General features: G+C 46.2%; 1 protein-coding gene across 2 annotated transcripts in view; it reads right to left on the bottom strand.

Annotated features, from left to right (window-relative positions):
- Positions 1-20,511, bottom strand: part of USP5 (ubiquitin specific peptidase 5) — a 187,944-nt gene that overhangs the window by 73,501 nt on the left and 93,932 nt on the right. For both annotated transcript variants that reach the window (XM_069243057.1, XM_069243058.1), the window contains 5 exons: positions 9,352-9,440; positions 8,767-8,958; positions 5,776-5,919; positions 5,185-5,330; positions 4,950-5,103 (listed from right to left, as the gene is read on the bottom strand). In XM_069243057.1, coding sequence (XP_069099158.1) covers positions 4,950-5,103; positions 5,185-5,330; positions 5,776-5,919; positions 8,767-8,958; positions 9,352-9,440 — 725 coding nt within the window. The remainder of the gene's footprint in view (positions 1-4,949; positions 5,104-5,184; positions 5,331-5,775; positions 5,920-8,766; positions 8,959-9,351; positions 9,441-20,511) is intronic.

Here is a 20,511-nt window from a genome sequence, read left to right as displayed (position 1 = left end):
TTTTGTGGTAGTGTGGTCGAGCAGTAGGCTTATCCAAGGAGTAGTGTTAAGCATTTGTTGTACATACACATAGACAATAAATGAGGTACACACACTCAGAGACAAATCCAGCCAATAGGTTTTGTTATAGAAAAATATCTTTTCTTAGTTTATTTTAAGAACCACAGGTTCAAATTTAACATGTAATATCTTGTTTGAAAGGTATTGCAGGTAAGTACATTAGGAACTTTGAATCATTTCAATTGCATGTATACTTTTCAAGTTATTCACAAATAGCTACTTTAAAAGTGGACACTTAGTGCAATTTTCACAGTTCCTGGGGGAGGTAAGTTTTTGTTAGTTTTACCAGGTAAGTACAACACTTACAGGGTTCAGTTCTTGGTCCAAGGTAGCCCACCGTTGGGGGTTCAGAGCAACCCCAAAGTTACCACACCAGCAGCTCAGGGCCGGTCAGGTGCAGAGTTCAAAGTGGTGCCCAAAACGCATAGGCTAGAATGGAGAGAAGGGGGTGCCCCGGTTCCGGTCTGCTTGCAGGTAAGTACCCGCGTCTTCGGAGGGCAGACCAGGGGGGTTTTGTAGGGCACCGGGGGGGGGACACAAGCCCACACAGAAATTTCACCCTCAGCAGCGCGGGGGCGGCCGGGTGCAGGGTAGAAACAAGCGTCGGGTTTGCAATGGTAGTCTATGAGAGATCAACGGATCTCTTCAGCGCTGCCGGCAGGCAAGGGGGGGCTTCCTCGGGGAAACCTCCACTTGGGCAAGGGAGAGGGACTCCTGGGGGTCACTTCTCCAGTGAAAGTTCGGTCCTTCAGATCCTGGGGGCTGCGGGTGCAGGGTCTTTTCCAGGCGTCGGGACTTAGGTTTCAGAGAGTCGCGGTCAGGGGAAGCCTCGGGATTCCCTCTGCAGGCGGCGCTGTGGGGGCTCAGGGGGGACAGGTTTTGGTACTCACAGTCGGAGAGTAGTCCGGGGGTCCTCCCTGAGGTGTTGGTTCTCCACCAGCCGAGTCGGGGTCGCCGGGTGCAGTGTTGCAAGTCTCACGCTTCTTGCGGGGAGATTGCAGGGTCTTTAAAGCTGCTCCTCGAAACAAAGTTGCAGTCTTTTTGGAGCAGGTCCGCTGTCCTCGGGAGTTTCTTGTCTTTTTCGAAGCAGGGCAGTCCTCAGAGGATTCAGAGGTCGCTGGTCCCTGGGAAGGCGTCGCTGGAGCAGAGTTCTTTGGAAGGCAGGAGACAGGCCGGTGAGTTTCTGGAGCCAAGGCAGTTGTCGTCTTCTGGTCTTCCTCTGCAGGGGTTTTCAGCTAGGCAGTCCTTCTTCTTGTAGTTTGCAGGAATCTAATTTTCTAGGGTTCAGGGTAGCCCTTAAATACTAAATTTAAGGGCGTGTTTAGGTCTGGGGGGTTAGTAGCCAATGGCTACTAGCCCTGAGGGTGGGTACACCCTCTTTGTGCCTCCTCCCAAGGGGAGGGGGTCACATCCCTAATCCTATTGGGGGAATCCTCCATCTGCAAGATGGAGGATTTCTAAAAGTTAGAGTCACCTCAGCTCAGGACACCTTAGGGGCTGTCCTGACTGGCCAGTGACTCCTCCTTGTTGCTTTCTTTGTTCCCTCCAGCCTTGCCGCCAAAAGTGGGGGCCGTGGCCGGAGGGGGCGGGCAACTCCACTAAGCTGGAGTGCCCTGCTGGGCTGTGACAAAGGGGTGAGCCTTTGAGGCTCACCGCCAGGTGTCACAGCTCCTGCCTGGGGGAGGTGTTAGCATCTCCACCCAGTGCAGGCTTTGTTACTAGCCTCAGAGTGACAAAGGCACTCTCCCCATGGGGCCAGCAACATGTCTCTAGTGTGGCAGGCTGCTGGAACTAGTCAGCCTACATAGACAGTCGGTTAAGTTTCAGGGGGCACCTCTAAGGTGCCCTCTGGGGTGTATTTTGCAATAAAATGTACACTGGCATCAGTGTGCATTTATTGTGCTGAGAAGTTTGATACCAAACTTCCCAGTTTTCAGTGTAGCCATTATGGTGCTGTGGAGTTCGTGTTTGACAAACTCCCAGACCATATACTCTTATGGCTACCCTGCACTTACAATGTCTAAGGTTTTGTTTAGACACTGTAGGGGTACCATGCTCATGCACTGGTACCCTCACCTATGGTATAGTGCACCCTGCCTTAGGGCTGTAAGGCCTGCTAGAGGGGTGACTGACCTATACTTGCATAGGCAGTGAGAGGCTGGCATGGCACCCTGAGGGGAGTGCCATGTCGACTTACTCGTTTTGTTCTCACTAGCACACACAAGCTGGCAAGCAGTGTGTCTGTGCTGAGTGAGAGGTCTCCAGGGTTGCATAAGACATGCTGCAGCCCTTAGAGACCTTCCTTGGCATCAGGGCCCTTGGTACTAGAAGTACCATTTACAAGGGACTTATCTGGATGCCAGGGTCTGCCAATTGTGGATACAAAAGTACAGGTTAGGGAAAGAACACTGGTGTTGGGGCCTGGTTAGCAGGCCTCAGCACACTTTCAGTTGTAAACATAGCATCAGCAAAGGCAAAAAGTCAGGGGGCAACCATGCCAAGGAGGCATTTCCTTACACTGGTACTGCTTGTGAGTTGAGGATAGGGTATTGTAAGGGAAATCCTCTTCTAATGGTTCAGCATGCATTTGCATCCCATGATATGCAGCTGCCCTGGAAATAACCTGATTGAATGCTGTTGTATCCTTGGGTGGAGATGGTCTTGTGAGATACAAATCAGGATCGTTAGGTGGGATGGGATCAGAGTCGTACATATCTCACGGATCTATGGTGTAACTATTATCACCTCTTTCTTCATCTTGTGAGGAACTAAGAGTGTGTGGGTGAAGGCAGTGGAGTAAGAGGTTGTGGTGAAAAGGAAAGTTGAGGCGAATGGGGTGGAAAAACCTCAACAGTTTTTGGCTTTTCCTTGTATATTTTCGACGGTGGTGGGGCAGTATCCAGAGTTTCCTGGAATGCTAACTTCCTTTTGGTATGAGGAGAAGGAGAAGCAATAATTTTTCCAGTCTCTTTCTGGATTTGAATTCTCATTTGTTTACTATCCATAACCTCCAGAATGGGCTGAATGTCTGATTCATCCCCTTGTTGTTCTGAAGCATGTTTTGTGCTTTTAAAGAAATGTTCTGTAAGTTTCCCTGCAACATGCTTCATTCGAGTCCAAAGTCCTGTTTCCTCTGTATAGGAAGATGTTTTCGGCTCCGAAGATGGACTGCGATGTTTCGGCTCCGAAGATGGACTGCGATGTTTCGGCTCAGATGTAGCGGGACGCCGACTCAGTTCGGAGGTGGAAGCCTGCATCTTTCGGCTCGACCCAGACACCGAAACAGGTGTGGTAGCCTGTTGAGGGAGTGTCTTGGCCTTTTTCGGCGCCGAACCCGAGGGTCCGTCAACGAGCGTTTGTTTTCGGGTGGAACCATGGCTAAGAAGCAGTGATGCACCCAAGGGCTTGCATGGTTGTTTACTTGTTGGGGTTGGGGCTGGTGTACTCATGTACTGTGCCGCAGATATAGGCTGGCTGTCCTCTGAATCCTGCTTAGAGTCGGAATCTGGAATTGAGAGTGCCGTTTGTGCCTGTTCTTCACCAAGGATGTCTGTGGTGGGCTCTGTGAATTTCAACGCCACCTCCAATCATCTTGCCCTTCGATCGCGTAAGGTTTTCTTCGATCGAAAAATTTCTTGTTGATGGTCTGGAGAAAGGCAGACATTACACACCAAGTGCTGGTCGGTGTACGGAAACTTTGCGTGGCACCGTGGACAGAATCGGAATGGAGTCCGATCCATGAGCCTATGACGCAGGAGGCCCGAGAAGGGAGTGGGCACCCAAAAGGGCGTTTAATTGATCCAGACGGTACGGTCAGATCGAGTGCAGAAGGAAACCGCGTTCAAAACAATATCGACTGTAAGAGAAAAGGTAGAAAGTCCAGAGAATTTCCGAACCGAAAATCCCAGAGCGAGAGGAATCAAGTCCGAACCAGACGGCGGAAAGAAAACAAACAATCTAACAAAGGAGTCTAACGGCACTATCACCGAGAGGAGGAGTCACTCGATTCGGGGAAAAAAGCTTCTTCGAAGAAAAACAACTTGTAACACTCCGAGCCCAACACTAGATGGCGATATATGCACAGCATGTGTATCTGTAGGAACACATGCCATTGAACATATACATTAGTTAAAAACATGGATAATAACTAATTATAACATTTAATAATTTGTAATTAAATTTGAACTAATTAAAAACACAATTCATATTAATTATATACATAATGGTTAATAAATCATATTACATATTAAATAAAAATAATGTGAGCATGATTTTCTAAAATTATTCTTTAAGAAATATTTTAAAATTGAATATATATTTTAACTATTTAATACACAAGTTAATGTGCTGTAACATTTTATTTCAGATTTCCTAAGTTTGAAATAAATAGTTACAATTATTTTACATTAAACATTTTTTATGTTTGTTACACTTTAGTAAACTTTTTAATTTCCATATAGCTTCTCATAATGATACCTCTGCCACAGTGACAGAGGTCTCCGCCTAATTGTAAAAATGTACAAGTAGTTAATTTGCACTCGTAAATCCTGCTATAAGATGCTTAACTCAGGGGGCATGGACGCCTGCACCCAGAGATAACTTTACACTTTAAAATGGTGAACAGAAAAAAGTGTATAATTAGTTCCAGCAGCAGCAGTAGATTTACACAAGTAAATTCACATACGTATATTTACTTTTGTAAATAGGGCCCAAGAGTGCTTCCATTAAGCCTGGCTGAGAGGGACATACGGCTGGTTTTAAGTTGCCAACATTACTATGCGGTCTTCCCCTAATTGGAAACAAATCCTTGTATGTTTTATACAGTCTCTATAAGGGCAAGGTGTTCAACCCAAATATCTAATGATTAAACATTCAGGAAAAAGACTCACTTCCTGGTCCATCTCGTACTTTGGGTCCCGCTGGGATGGATTCAGATACAGATTCCGCAACGGAGCGCCCCTCTGAGACATCCATAGCCGCCTCTGCATCCAGGTCATCAATGTGGCTGAAGATCCAGTCCACTGCCCGCTCCAGGCTGTTGCACTGAGGAGGAAAGGGCAAGAACATGAGCAGGTGATGCTTAGCTGAGACGTAGAGGGTACAGTAATCCACAAAGGAACATACCGTGGCCCTGAGCGCCTTGATGGCCTGCTCACGAGAAAAGCCCATTGAGATGATTGTAGAAATTGCATCCTCATTCAAAGGCTCGGCTGAGGGAGTGATAGATCCGGGACCACTAGAGCCAGGCAGCACCAGCGGATTGGCAAAATCTAGGAAGGGAAACAGCAATCAATCAAATCTATAATACAGTAATATTGGACCATAGAACACAACCTTCAATGCCTCTGGAGGAGTAACCTCAGGCTCAACAAGTAGAGATGAAGGCAATTGTTTTCTATGTGAGCATTTTGGAAGAAGAGCAAGAGAGACCATGGTTTACTGTGGCATAACACAACATGTAATGTTCCACACGCAGGGTTAACATGGGCCACCGTCCCTGCCATTATTGCAATACATTCAGCCTGGACTCTTTCAAAGAAAGGACAATTTAGGTCTAAATTTTGCAGTAGAAAGAATGATGACCTCAACCCACCACAATGAAAAGTAGGCATTTAATCTGCATTGCCCAACTATGGCAGTTGTTTTCACAAGCACATTATCAATAGTCTGGTCACAGGGGATGAGGTAATGTTCTTGGAGAGTTGTTGGATTTACCTGGATCGTCCATGTGCGACATCACCCAGTTCATGGCGGCCTCAACACCGCTGTTGCCGGTGTAGTAAACAGCTTTCCGGCAGGCCTCCATGGGAAATCCCATCTCCACCAGCTGAATGATAACAGACTCATCCAACATGGGAGCTGCATAGGAGGGAAAGGGAAAAAGTGACAAGTGATAAACATTAGTGACGTGAGGACCCCACGCGTCTCAAAGGCCGCTGTGTGCCCTACAATCGATTTAACCTTTAGGCACAACATGATGTATTGTCTCTTAAAATGCTTCCCCAACTCTCACCACCTCATCTTATTTTCAATTACAAATCTGATAATTACATATTACTAAATGTAGCAAATATAGAACTGATAGTGCATAGACACCTTTACAATAAGAATTCTTGAAAAGAACAGTACGATGGTCAAAAAACCGTGAATAGCATTAATGATTTGGTGCAGTCAACGGATCCATCAGGCACACACATTTCACTTGCAAGACACGTCTTATGTGCCCTCAGTAAACATCCTACTTCATGGTCACATCACACAGAGACTTATAGAGAAAATCATACATTCATGTTTCTCTTATTGCAGCAAAAAATTTTGCCATAAGATTCACATAAAAATATTATTTTTCAGCCACATGTCTAGATCATAGACCCAGAATTGAAAATGAGTGAATTGAGTATTTGTCAACTACACAGAGGGGGGTTGAAAATCCTTGTGGCACAGTGTGGACCAGGCTGTGTGTACAACTTGAAAGATTGGGCATTGGGACAGGTGGCCTTAATGAGGGTCTGGGTCAGGGAACCTCTCCAACTACAGTATGCTCAAGCCTTTACAGTCGTGTTCTCAGACACAAGCACTGTCAACAGTATTCCTAATGGGCTTGTCCAATTCAACAAGTCATCTGGTACCCCAAAGACAACACACCCCTCCTAATCTTGTGAATGCATGCTTTCCCATCTAAAGATACCTGCAGGTGCATGCACACATACTCTTTACCCCTGAATAAGTTGTTAAGTGCCCCCAGAATGGTGAAGGGGACCGTCCTTCTGGTATTAACAGATGATTCTCAAACCGCCTTATTAGTTGTAATTAGTGAGCCAAAGGCAGCCTGTCCTCAAAAACTCTTGCATACAGACAGCATTTAGCAGAAAAGCTTGGTATGCGGAGATGAATCCACTGGGGCACACAGAGGCAATGGCCAAGGCAACGACCTTGGTTCACTTGGATCTGGACAAACTATTTTCCCCTTGAGGGTGTCCATCATTATTTGTTGCTTTGTTAATAGTCTGAGAAAAGCCTAGACATAGAAAATACATCTTTTTGGTGCATCCTCCACTTCAGATAGGATTTACATGCAAGTTAGGATGTCTACGGGCAGTGGAAGGCTGCTAAGCATCTCTTAGAGCATGATCGGACCCCTAAACAAGGCGTATAATTGTGTAACCATCACTGGTAACGTGCATAGAAGCCACAAGGTATATGTAGGCTGCTGTGGGGTCTTGAACTGGGCACAAGCGACAAAGTGCTGCAAGTCAGGACATCTCTGTGGTCATGAATTGCTGTATACTGAAGCTGCAACAACTTTATGTCAAAGTAAAATGTTTGTGGGACACAAAGAAGGAGTAAAGGAGATCTGCCTGCAGACTAGCTGGGGAAGACCAGAGAAAAAAAAAAAAAAAAAAAGGCTTGGAGCCTGCTCTCTTCGGACCATAGTTCTGGAAGAGGTTCCCAAAGGAACTGGTAAACTCCTACTGTGGTCCACAGTGAAATCCTGGTCAAAGAGTCTCACTTGACAGGCTTCCGGGGAGGGCGTATGTCGTAACAGTAGGATGAAGCTAGAACCAAAAATTGTAGAAAAAAAATAAAAAAAAGGACAATACACAAGAAATTCAGGGCCCAACCACAAGATGGCAGAATAATGCACAGCATTTGAATCCAGAAGACTCACACTGCAAACCTATGTGAGGTTACATTCTGTAGCAGTAAGAAGGAAAAGAAATGGAGTGCCAGGCAATGTATGAGGGGTGAGTCAGAGGAAAAGGCAGAACTATGGGCAGACAAGAGATCTATATGCATTTGCACCTGCAGCGGCGCGATCTTGAAGCAGTACACCAAGTACAAGTCCTTTTGTGGGTCAGCTTTAGGCTTGCAAGAGATTGCACTTAAGGAGATGCTTATTTGGGTTCTGTTGTGACCACGGCTGAATTATTAGAGGGCCATATACAGCAGACTAGGCCGTAAGAATCACAAAGCGCCCATTGCCAGTCTCAACCCAAAATCATTTGTGCAAGACTGACTGTACATTGTTCAATAAGGATGCCCTGTTGTGGTTTGAACGCTCTGATTAGCACTGATGAGGTTACAGGATGCAGCAGCTGTGGCAGATAGAAAGTAAATTACCTGCAACAAACTTTGTTCGATGCTGAACTGTTTTTTTTTTTTTTTTACACAAGCTTCCTGCTGCCAGGAAGAAACAATTAATGGGTTACTGCTGTCCATCATCGTGATTCTGCCCCCACTGATTCACTCACAATTCGTCCCTATAGTTAGGGAGGCATCCTACGAGATCGTGGATATAAACTACTGCGTCATAATCTTGAAAGGTCTCACAGGAGAGACTTCCTGTTGCTCAAGTGATCCATTTTGACAGCAGAAAATTGTAAAAATACTATCAAGTATAAAACAAAAATTTCTGAAAGAAACAAGATTCTTTGGTTGTTCATGAGCTGGTTACTGTGAGTGGTCGGGGCACCAGGCTTCATACCACAGATTTCACAGCTTCCTGAAGCAACTTTCCGCACGCGCTGCCAAGTCCCCGTCACTGAGCAGCACAACAGTCCTTCATCCACACACTGTAGCATCCGGTGGCAAACTATGCAACAAATGAAAGACTCTGCAAACAGAACACAGGGAGGGCAGCAGAGATAGGAGGCTGAAGAAGAGTATAACAGACACCCACAGGAAGGAAGGAAAAGGGCCACTAACATGTCGGAGAGGAGAAATGAGGGGAGCAGAGGGAGTCGTCGTCAACGTTGCCATAGAAACCAAGGCTAAATTTGGGCTCTTCCGGTGTCACCAAGGGCGGGGCGATGTCCAGCAGCTCCTGTTCTCCAGGCTGCAGACCAGTTCCCCGCAGTTGTGTGATATCCAACTCATCCGGCATTTCAATGGACACATCTAGAGAGAGACAAAGTGAGCATTAATCCTCCAGGTCTAGGGTCGAGCACCTCAATGAGGTACACCTAGTATCTAAGCAAACATTTACCAATCTCCTCCACCCCACAACCCTCCTAAACTCCACCCGACTACCTCCACTCAAACATCTGTAAAACAATCCCAACTAGAGAGAATCAAGATTATTATAGAAGATTCAATCCATGTTAAATGTGTGATCATTAAACCCTCAAAAAGGTCTTCCAACCTTTATTCAGCTTAGCCACTTGTGAAAACATTAAGGGGTGTTTTGATAAATGGTTGTGGGCGAAAGAAAATTCCTTATCTCCAGCAACCAATCAGCCTCCACATGCACTCTGCCCATAACACCTAACCCTGCGTGCACGCAAAACTTACCAAGCTTTTTGGGCACCCAGTCCAGGCCAAAGGTGAACTTTTTTATTTGAATGACCAAGTAGTCCGGAAAGGATGCAAAACGAGTGGTCCTGCCACAAAGAAAGACAAGAAACAACATCAGGATGCTTAAGTCAGACATCAAAAATGAGGCAGAAAGTTCTGCTGCATTATAATCATGAGCGGCCTTCATAGCTAGTCGGTAATACCGAGGCCTACTTCTGCCGAGGGGGTCATGTTTACATCTCATAACAACAAATTCACCACTATCTGAGCAATCTAATGCAACAGGAGCTCTCCTAGATGTTGGTGTGCTAGACCTTATGGCCTGCAGCTTCTTGCAGAAACAACAAATTCACCACTATCTGAGCAATCTAATGCAACAGGAGCTCTCCTAGATGTTGGTGTGCTAGACCTTATGGCCTGCAGCTTCTTGCAGAAACAACAAATTCACCACTATCTGAGCAATCTAATGCAACAGGAGCTCTCCTAGATGTTGGTGTGCTAGACCTTATGGCCTGCAGCTTCTTGCAGAAACAACAAATTCACCACTATCTGAGCAATCTAATGCAACAGGAGCTCTCCTAGATGTTGGTGTGCTAGACCTTATGGCCTTCAGCTTCTTGCAGAAACAACATCTGTGTGGGGCTTCGATATCCAAATTCATTTTTAAATGGAAAATTATACATAACAGTTTTGCCTCACGGGATCCTAACACTAATGTTAATGTCAGGAGACTGGGCAACCTCTCCAAAAAAGTGCAGGAAACTTGCTAGGCAGCGGGGAATGTGAAAATAAATAAATACTATAACCGAGCCAGCGGTTTCCACATTCAAGCACCTTGTACATGTGCCACAGACCTAGTCCTTATCTAGAACAGGAAATCACAAAAACATTTTTTTTCTGCATCATGGAACCTTTATTGATATTCGTATCAGGTGCAGAATCCACCAGCAAGTCCATCTGAATTAGTGTGAGGCTTCCTCTATAGAAGTGAGACGCAAAGTACTATACATTGGAACTGGCTCGCAGAAGCGACAATGAAAAAAGGTTCATTAGGGTAGAATGAGCAAAGCCAGCGTTAGCGTGTGCGCCCGTAACTGCACTCTACTCGAGTGAATGTTTCTACATATACTTACTATGGAAACATTTTGTAACTAAAACAGCAGAAACTGCTCCAACTCCCTTTGTCAAGTTGTGCCAGGTAAACTGTTACTAGCCAGCTAGTAAGACAGCAAAAAGCAAGGAACTATCCATCTAGATGGGGACTGTTTCGTTGCGGCTAACCCTGTGTAGAGGGAACCACAATTAGCTAAAAGCTGGACAGCCTTCCTATGGGACTCTGTTTTGTCTAAATAAAGCTTTAAAACCCACTAGATGTCCAGAGAATACGATGTCCTTTCCACCAGAGGGGTGGGATTACTGAAAATGAGTGCCAAGGGAAAAGCCTGATTGATATGAAACTCTGGGATTGCATTCAGGGGAACAGAGGGATGAGTCCTCAAAATAACGATGCTGGACTGCAAACTCGTGTAAGGTTCTGATGAAGAGTAGTCTGAATCTTAACTGCTAGTTTGGGTTAATAGATGTTGGTTGCCACAAGCAGGTCACCGCCCACCTCGTCAGTAACCCTCCTGACTAAGGAGTGAACTTACCCAGACTCGCACAGGCATACATGCTCACACGGTGAGGGAAGTGGTGCTACCCGGCCAGTTTGACCTTTACTAACCTCCCATGTTCTCCCTCTCCCCGTACCACTCCAAGTGAAATCGACACTGCAAGCCTCCTTATGGTGCTCAATATTTCTCTTGTTCAAAGAGCAGAATGTCAGGCTCCGTTGATCAGAGTTTGTACTAGTCCGGAGGGGGGAGAGGGGGGAGGTGGGGAGGGGGGGGGGGGGGGGGGGGGGGTGACTGCTGCCCCATCAACAGGCTGCAGGGAGATGGGTGACTGATGGTTGCAAATGTCATAGTGGGAGAGGGTCAACCCATCCCTTCGTAGAAACTCAATACAGCCCTCAATTACTGGAGTTCATGACACGCAGAACGTATGGAATGCGTACTGCACAAATGATGTGTTGATTATGTCTTCTGAAATGACACCGTGATTACAGAAAAAGATGGAGGGGCTTTCATCAATCTTGCCTTAATGGATTGCACGCCACACTTAACTTCAAATTGCACAGACCTGTTGCTTTTCTGATCAGATGGGGAAATGCACATTTTTGTTTTCCTAATAGCGCTCTTCTACAGAAGAGATGACAGACAAAACCAGTTTCGATGCCTAGGTAGCTTGGTCACAAAAGCTGGCCAGAAATACGGTATCATCGCTTGGGAGGTCTGCATTGGGCGCTGCAAAATATATGTATCTCGGTGGCCTTCTCCTTTATTGCTCGGAATACAGAAGTGACCCCACTTAGGGAACCTAACCCAACAGCCACTTCACCATTTTTTGCATCCTTCATCCTTCCTCCTTCGAGTATGGAAATGCAGAGGAAATAAGTGCTGTGCATTGACTGGTTAGTTACAGGTTTTGGAATTCATTTGGATTCCTGTATGGGAATTAAATGACCACTGGGACCACTTTGACACTCCTTGCCTCACCGTTTACAAAAAAAAAAAAAAAAAAAAAAAAAAAAAACACCCAAATCCTTCTATTTGTTTGAAAATCGGAGACATTTCTGTGCCACGAGCTGGGACTGGTGCTTCAGTAGGATCACGCCTTTAGGAAGTGTTGATACACGGGTGAAATTCAGATATTTTAAAATACTCCAGGACTGGCAGTGAACTCCAGAACGACTATTGGGCACAACCAGCACCCCCATGTAACTGCTAGAGTTATGCGACCCAAACAGTGACATCTTCCGTATTCAGTGGTCCTGTTCGATGCTCCAAACATACTGGACTAAGGTGTGACAGGCTCTCAGTGACACCCTCTGTGGCATTTATAATGTTACATGACTACAGGACTGTTCCCTCGGTCACTAAACACGAGACGCTGGCTTTCTACCGCTTTGACGGCGAAACTGTGCATCCTTTGAAATTGGTCCAAGACCGCTGGACTACACTCGAGGACTGGAGGGAGGATTCGGCAAAGACTGAGGCACACAAACACTTGATTTGCCAGTTAAATGAGCAATCGCAACTTTTCTTAGACATTTGTGGTGATTTTCTGAACACTGCATGATGATTCCTTTGGTTTATTTCCAACCTCACCTGTGGGAGGCCCTTCTATGTTGTTTACTCACAGTCCTTCAGGCAACTGATATTTATCACCGTACATTGTGCTCAGTGCTTGAAATGGAAAAAGGTTTCCGAGAACTGCCGGCACTCTCCAATTAAAAGTATTCAGTTTTTCTTGAGATGTCCCGGTACTCTCCCTCTCAAAATAAAAAAGTGCCGGCCCATTTAAAGCACTGATTGTGCTTTAATTGACAGGCACTTCTTACCACTAGAAGGTGGCCGCTTCTCATCCCAGCGACGCAGTATTCCTAGTACACTGTTACTGCTAACTGTAGACATGGCTGGATCCAGATATGTTGATTGGACAGTTCACAGGTCTATGGGGGTATGTCTTCAGTCTCTGTTAAGTCTTTTCTGCTAATATAACACTTGTTTTTCTACTTCTCTGTCTTTCCATACATTACCGAAAAAATATTGGTAATGATGTATCAGTTTTGATATTCTGGCCTCTTAAAAAAATGATTATAACCCAAAAAGTGCCAACTCCTCCCTCTCAAGAAAGGGACTGAGTACAATACTGTAGCCTCAGTGCTGACTGCCCAAGGAAGAAGATCTGCCCTCATGTGGAGGGCGAGCAAAGGACCGAGATGACTGATAGCGGAGTCAGAGATCACTCCAGTGACTGAGCCAGACTTGCATCAATGAGGGACTACAGCCTGAACCCAACACCATCTGTGACACAGGAGGGTCAAAGAAGTGCTGAGATCATCCATGTACCACACCTACTGGCAAGCCTCATCTGCCACTGAACCTGCCCCATTGCTTCAGAGCACTTAGTTCCCTCGCCCACAGCCATAGAGGAACACATGGGCTTGTCCTTCACCCTTGGTCCTTGTGCCAGAGCACTTTTGCTGAGGCTGTTACATTGCTTCATGATCATCCATCCATGACATACAATTTCAGAAATAAGGTTGTAAAAAGAGTGGTACAACAGTACCGATTGTTACTCCGGTGCCGGCGGTCCAGCTGGTGTCTAAAACCCCAGGCTGCACACTCTTGCTCGAGAAAAATTAAACTCACAATTAGCTGTTTCAGATATTGGCCCCTATAGTTCAGTCCTACAGGAGACCTACTCTGAGTAGGTAGTCCATTCCTAGGACCAGCACACACCCGCCCAGGATGGCACACTTGGATCAAACTGCGTCCAATACAGCTTGTCACCAATGACCAGAACTCTGGTTGCCTTCTTAACCAAACACTGGAACCTTGACCGTCCGAATACTTGTTCTGTCAATCAGAAAACGAAGTTCACTTCAAATTCGTGAGCATTTTGGAGCATAAGCGGAAACCCACTGAGATTCGCTATTTTATTTCCACCACTATGTCTTCTAGGAAATTTGGAGTAGCGCAAACAAATCACAGACTACGTGATCTGGAGTGGTTACATTCTGTTTGGCATCTTCTGTTACCAAGAAACATTGGCCACAGCTATGAACTTGAGAACTGGAAAAGAGGACTTCCAACCTCCTTCCCAAAGGATGACACGGTCCAAAGTTCTCAATGCTTTTACAATTTAATTTTTTACGTGAACTTTGAAAGAGTCTAGTATCCTACCTCTGACCAGAGGAGTATTAGGACCTCCTGCTTCCTATGTCTCACTTCCAGACCGCTTTCAGCCGTGTTTTGTTGAAGATCTGTTGTGTACAATATGAATACTTGCAAGTTTGCTTACTCCCCAAGCACCTCCGATACTTCCCCTTGTCACTGCTTCGAGCACTCTGCAGCACTGACCGGCTCACCCATGCTGTTCAGCATCATCAACAAATACTAACAAAACCGAATAACAAAGGCAAGACCTATAGGCTTTGCAGAAATTGCATACACAAAGCCTAATTTTAACTATCCTACTTTATCTACACGTAAATGTGTCTTCTAAAAGTAGGCGTCATTATTTGCTTGTCTTTCCTTCCTGTCCATTCGCGAGCCTTTCAGGGTAAGCTCAGTGGGTTTATGTTCCGCGGAAAAAACTCCACAGAAGACTTCTTTGGTACCTGCTGGATCTCCAACCATCTAGTTGCATGTTTCACATGCGCATAACTGGAAAACAGATGCGCCCTGCTTCTCCTCTAGCAAGGTCAATGCCCAACCTCTGCATCCGTCCCTTAGGCCATATTTTGGAAAATTCAAGCAAATATCACAATGTCTTGCATTATACCCTGGGTGCAGGTAGGTTATTTAGCGGGCATGTCTGTCGTTGCGGTAGATTTCCCTTTCACCACATCAATCTCATCTCTAGATAAGAGATGCCTAGGATGTTTTCTCAGCCTTTGCTGGCACGTAGAGTCACTTCGATGATGACCAAAAGATGTTATCTAGAAAAAGATCCTTAAAAAAAATAGTATTTCCAAAATAACCTGGAGCAGAGCTGCACAGAGTTCCAGTTACATTGACAAGTGGTGAAAAACATAGCAGTTGGAGCCTTGGAGGGGAGGGGAGATTGGCATCTATCCCTCCGATTGGCCAGAGTTCGGGTCATATAATGAAGTGGATTCGGCTGTATGTCTATGGCTTTTCCAATGTTTGTGCACATCAATTGAACTTTGGGTAACAAGAGTTTAAAGCCTGACGAGGAGGAATATTCTTGCACAGTCCAGAAAGCACCAACTGCTCTATAACCCAGAAAAAGACTCCCGGGATAAACTAAACGTTTGCATGCAAAATGTTCAAATAAACACAAAGTGACCCAGCTATGTGTTTCAGTGCCAGAGATAACAAAAGGGCCAACATGGGTCAGAATGTTGGAGCAGGAAGTGGGGAGTAAGACAGGCACACATGGAATTAAAGAGAAGGGATGAAAGGAGTATAAAGGTGCAGAGGAGAGAAAGAAGACTACCATGTATTATGACTTCCTTAATGCACTGCGATTACAGGCCACACTCATCAAAATGTTTGCACTGCTTTAGAGCTATATCCCATACACACTATACATTTAGGAGTAACTAAGCACATTGGTGAGCGCTGCAATACCCTGAAATGCAAGTGCCTCCTTAAACTGCAGTAGCAATACCTTCCCTAACCTCTGACACACTGGAGGAAGCTGGCCTGGTATGTTGTGGGTGCCTACGGTACTTTCACCTTATACCAGGTCCAGGTATCCCCTCTTAGTGAAGTGCAGGCAGTGTCTAGAAGGCAGGCTCTCTAGAGGTAGCTATGGATGAGCAGCCAAGGCTTATCTAGGAGACATGCAAAGCTCATGCAAAACCACTGTAGTCACACAGGACTTACACACATGAAAGAAAACTCAGTCCTTTTTTTTTTTGTTGTACAACTTTCTTTTTGGCACACAATACCACAAATACTAGAAGGGCAACCCTTCAATAGGAGGTAAGTAATACACTAAATACATTCACTAGCAATCAGAAATAGGCATATAAAAGGTTAGAAAACATTGCAAATAGCAATAACCAATAGTGACCCTAGGGAGAGCCCAAATCGTATACTAAAAAAAAAAACTGAATGCGAATGCAGGACCCCCACCTAGGTAAGTGGAATGAATAAAGGGGAGCTGGGAGTACTAGAAAACCACAGAGGTAAGTAACAGTACCTCCCTGCTTCCAGGAAAGCAGGAGTAAATCACAGGATTTTCCCCAAACCACCCAAAAAGAAGGAAAAGAAGAAAAGAAGACACCCAGACAAGACTGCAAGAAACCAGCGGTGGATTCCTGAAGTCCTTTGGAGAGAGGGGACCAAGTCCAAAAAGGTGTCAGTGGAGTCCAGATGGAGTAGAACCTACTACCCACCCAGCGACGGTGAGGAAGAACACATCAGCACTGCAGCCCTGGAACCGGAGAAGAGCTCCTGATAGATGCAGACGACGCCCCACACTGGAGTGAAGACTGAAGACGAGTGTTGGTGCAGGAATTGTGGAGAAGTGTGGCTCAATGGTTAGAGCGGCAGACCCTGATGCAGAAATCTGGCCAGGACCAGGGTTCAATTCCTGCCTTGCCGGGTCTTGGGCTCAATTTCCTCGGACCTGCTCATTCTCGCATCGGTGCCTAATCTAATTCATGGGTCCCACTCTGTAACTCTGGGCAATAGCTTGCTTAATCTCCACAATGGCCCCAACAGCGCTGGGATGCCTGGCTTCACCTTGGAGGTTGCCCAGGAGTGGGCACCTCACAGGGAAAAGCCAGGAAGGGTTCCACAGCGGTATGCGTACAGCGCCTTGAGACCATAACGGGTGAGTAGTGCGCTATACAAGTACGAAGTTTACAGGAATTCCACCAACAAGCCTTGGCAAAGGCAATTCACGATTAGTGGAAAAGTGGTGCTGTCAGGGACCCACAAGGCCCAGGAGGGGGAGTTACAGGGGACCCTCAGCGTCACAGAAAGTCCACAGGAGCAGAGGCAGACCCCACAGGATGGGGAAACAGAAGTTGCAGAAGGAGCACACGCACCACTACAGAAAGGGATTTCATGCCACAGAACAACCACGGAGAGGGCTGAGTGTCGCAGAAGGAATGCTGGGGACTGGAGCTGCATGTCGCCTGAGGATCCCTTGGAGGAGATGCAAACAAGCCTTGGCAGCTGCAAGAGGTGCAGTGCACCGTGGTACTGCCCTGCGTGGGGAGGCAAAGGCTTACCTCCACCAAAGTTGGACAGCTGGCAGAGAGGACCGAAAGGATTACTCCCGACCACCACCCGTGATGCAGGATCCACGCAGCTCAGGATGAGGGGGAGATCCACACAGCCGGTCATCATTGCAGCAGGTGCCGGCAGATGCAGGGGAGTGACCCCTTCACTTCAAGGGAGATTACTTCTTTCTTCTTGTGCAGGCTGAAGAGTTGCTGTCTTCTGAGGATGCACGGCCGGGGAATGCACACGGGTAAAATGGCGTCCCCGCATTCACAAAGTCCAAGAAAATGGGCCTGGAGTTTGTGGTGACACCTTTGCTAGTGGAGGGTGCCCTCACACACCGGTACCTGCACCCTGCCCTCTGGGCTAAGAGGGCCTACCATAGGGGTGACTTACAGTGACCCGGTGCAGTGACCTGTAGTGAAAACGAATTACTGCTGCAGCCCATAGAGATACCCTGGTACCCCCAGTGCCCTGGGTACCATATACTAGGGACTTACACTGGGGTACCCGTTTTCCAATTGTGGGGAGAAAAAGGTACAGTTACCAAGTTTAAAGGAGAGAACATAATCACTGGGGTCCTGGTTAGCAGGATCCCAGTGACCACAGTCAAATACACTGACATACATGCCAAAAAGTGGGGGTAACCATGCTAGAAAGAGGCTACTTTCCTGTACACACCATATTTGCTCTTGTGCCTTGCAGGCTCCCAGCCCTTCCTTATACTTGTTCTTCCTACAGGGCTGATCATCAACCTAGGGAAATCCTTGTTCCCACTAGTGGGCCTGGCTGGACAGCCGACAGACCAATTACCAGGCTTGGGACTTAGATGGGACTTGACAAGTTCAAATACTTTGGGATACAGGTAACCCACAAAGCTGAAAACATATACAATTACAATACGGGTAGGATCCTGTCAGGCCTTTTGGCCTCTGTCACCTTCGGGAACACACCACCACTGTCACTAACGAGTAGGTTCACAACAGTGAAATGGTGGTACTTTCCAGATTCCTCTTCAAAACACACTGTGCCCAATGCTACGATCCATATTCAAGCAACTCAACAACCTCTTAATTTCTCATATCTGGGTGGGGAAGAGGAGCAGAGATGGACTAAACGTTCTGAACCAGGACACGCAGAGGAAGGTTAGGCCTCCCAGACCTGAAGCTGTATTATCTGGCGATCCCGCTGCAGCATGGTGCGCCGGTGATGACAACTGGGAAAAGCAGCTGCTGGCAGGTACCCTGGGTCCCTACAACCTGCGAACATATCTAATGGTAGGCAAGTGACAGCACAAACACTGCCCATAAGTTGTGAACCAAGTGGCACATGAATGGGAACTTGCTGTACATTCTCTACAGCTACCCTAGTAGTAGCTACACCCCTTGCAACAAATCAGCCAGACTGCATCCGTGGAGGGAGGGAGGGAGAATACAACATACTGGGGGATCTCTACCCCGGGAATAAGTGCATCACATTTCAAGAGGCACAAGATGTACGTAGGGATGGACCAGGACACTTTCTATCGTTTGCCACAATGACTAAAATGACAAGAGATCTAGACTAGGTTTCCTACAAAGCCGGGCGAAACAACATGGAGGTACGACGCCTGCTCTCCTGCCTTTATAAGTTTCTAAAACAGGCCAGCAGGAGAAATGCCCGCTAGGCTGAGATGGGAGGAAGATCTAAGGGAACCACTGCCCGACAGGGAATGGCAAAAAGCCAGTAAAATGGTCCATAATGAGAACAGCAATGCTAAATTTAAACTGACCCACTTGTATGTGCCACACCGCGCACATTTATCACCAATACGTTAATGCAGGATCTGTCCAGGACGCTTGGACGTGTCTCCCTGATGAGGGAAGGGTAATGGCAATTATTTGCATATGATCTGAGTCTGTGCCATTATAGCATCGTACACGAGTGACATGGTCCAGTGGCTGTGGATAGACACAGGCATCCCTGTGGAGGTATCCCTCAAACAAGTATTATTCCTAACCACAAAAACAATAAGATATAAAAGAAATTTACACTTTTAGGATTACTGTTAGTGAAAAGGATGATAGCCATTAAACGTCAAGTAAGAGACCCACCACCCTGTCCTGAGATCTCGACGTAGAAAAGGAGGCATTAGGTGCGGAATGGTACGCACTGACAGGGGGACCAGGGACTGCTCAACCTGGGGCAAACTGTTGCAGGACCTCATAGCCCCAGACAATAACAACAGCACAACATTAGAGGAACCACAACACACACACAGGACAGGAGGCGTCTGCCTGACAGTGGGAGGAACAGTCACACAGGCACGCCCATAGCAGTTATGCCTGATTAGGCCCCAAATAAATCGAGACCTAAGAGAGCCTATCAAATACTAAAAAGGAAATTCTGTATATACCACTGTCTGTGAGAGTCAGGAAACACTAGGGGGTAGGAAGGGGGGGTAATAGTGGGGAGGGGAAGATGCCCTGGACTATATCCAGCACACCACCTATAAGAATAATGTAGGTGGTGGTCAGGCACAGTCCGGATGAGGTATTTTGGAAAAATGTTGCAATGCCTATGCTTGTACTAATAGCACAGTTTTGAGTGTTTTAAGCCTTCAAATTAAAAGTAAAATATTGTAACTTAAAAACAAGCATTTGCAATGCAATGGGTCTTGTGTTTACTCGAATTAGAGCTATTGGAGTTGTACATTCCTAACTGGACTTTTCCTGCCACATAAAATGAAAATGAAAGGTAAAACAGTTGACATACGCGAGCTGGTACAATGCGCCACGGCCACCATGAGCGTGAAGGAGGGACACAAAAGGAAAAAGAAGTTTGCTCACAGTCAAATATATCGGCAAACGTGCAGTTATCCATGTAACAGGGTCGGTGTTCAAGAAGGTAACAAAACCTCCCAAAGGAAGGACAAACAAAGCATTCACCAATGATAAAGTATTTTTGAAAGGCAAGTCCATGAACGAGTGAAAGTGATGGGTGTGCGGTAGGCGTGGTTAAAAATCCACAATACTTATGTTCGACCTAAAAAGAAACAGACTAACTCTTACCAAAGTTACTCCCTCACATTCTTCACCACTCCTTGGCTATGTCCACATTGCCACTTCCAGTGTTCACTATACCTTTTCTTAAATCTACCCTCAAGTCTATCCTAACGATAAGGCAAGTGCCCTCCATGCCATGATTGTCGACATCTGCCTACAGCAAATTCACCAAATTCTCCTCCATCTCAAGAGCTCCCCCCTCACCATGCCTGACTCAGTTAACATGCTAATAATCCGCCAGTTGACCATCCTACACATTTTTTTCAGTTCCTGCAATAATTTTTTTCTTCCTGATGGAGGTG

Source organism: Pleurodeles waltl, chromosome 7, assembly GCF_031143425.1.
Source record: "Pleurodeles waltl isolate 20211129_DDA chromosome 7, aPleWal1.hap1.20221129, whole genome shotgun sequence".
Taxonomy (NCBI): Eukaryota; Metazoa; Chordata; class Amphibia; order Caudata; family Salamandridae; genus Pleurodeles; species Pleurodeles waltl.
The sequence above is the reverse complement of the archived record's forward strand: the minus strand, read 5'-3'. Positions and strand labels throughout refer to the sequence as shown.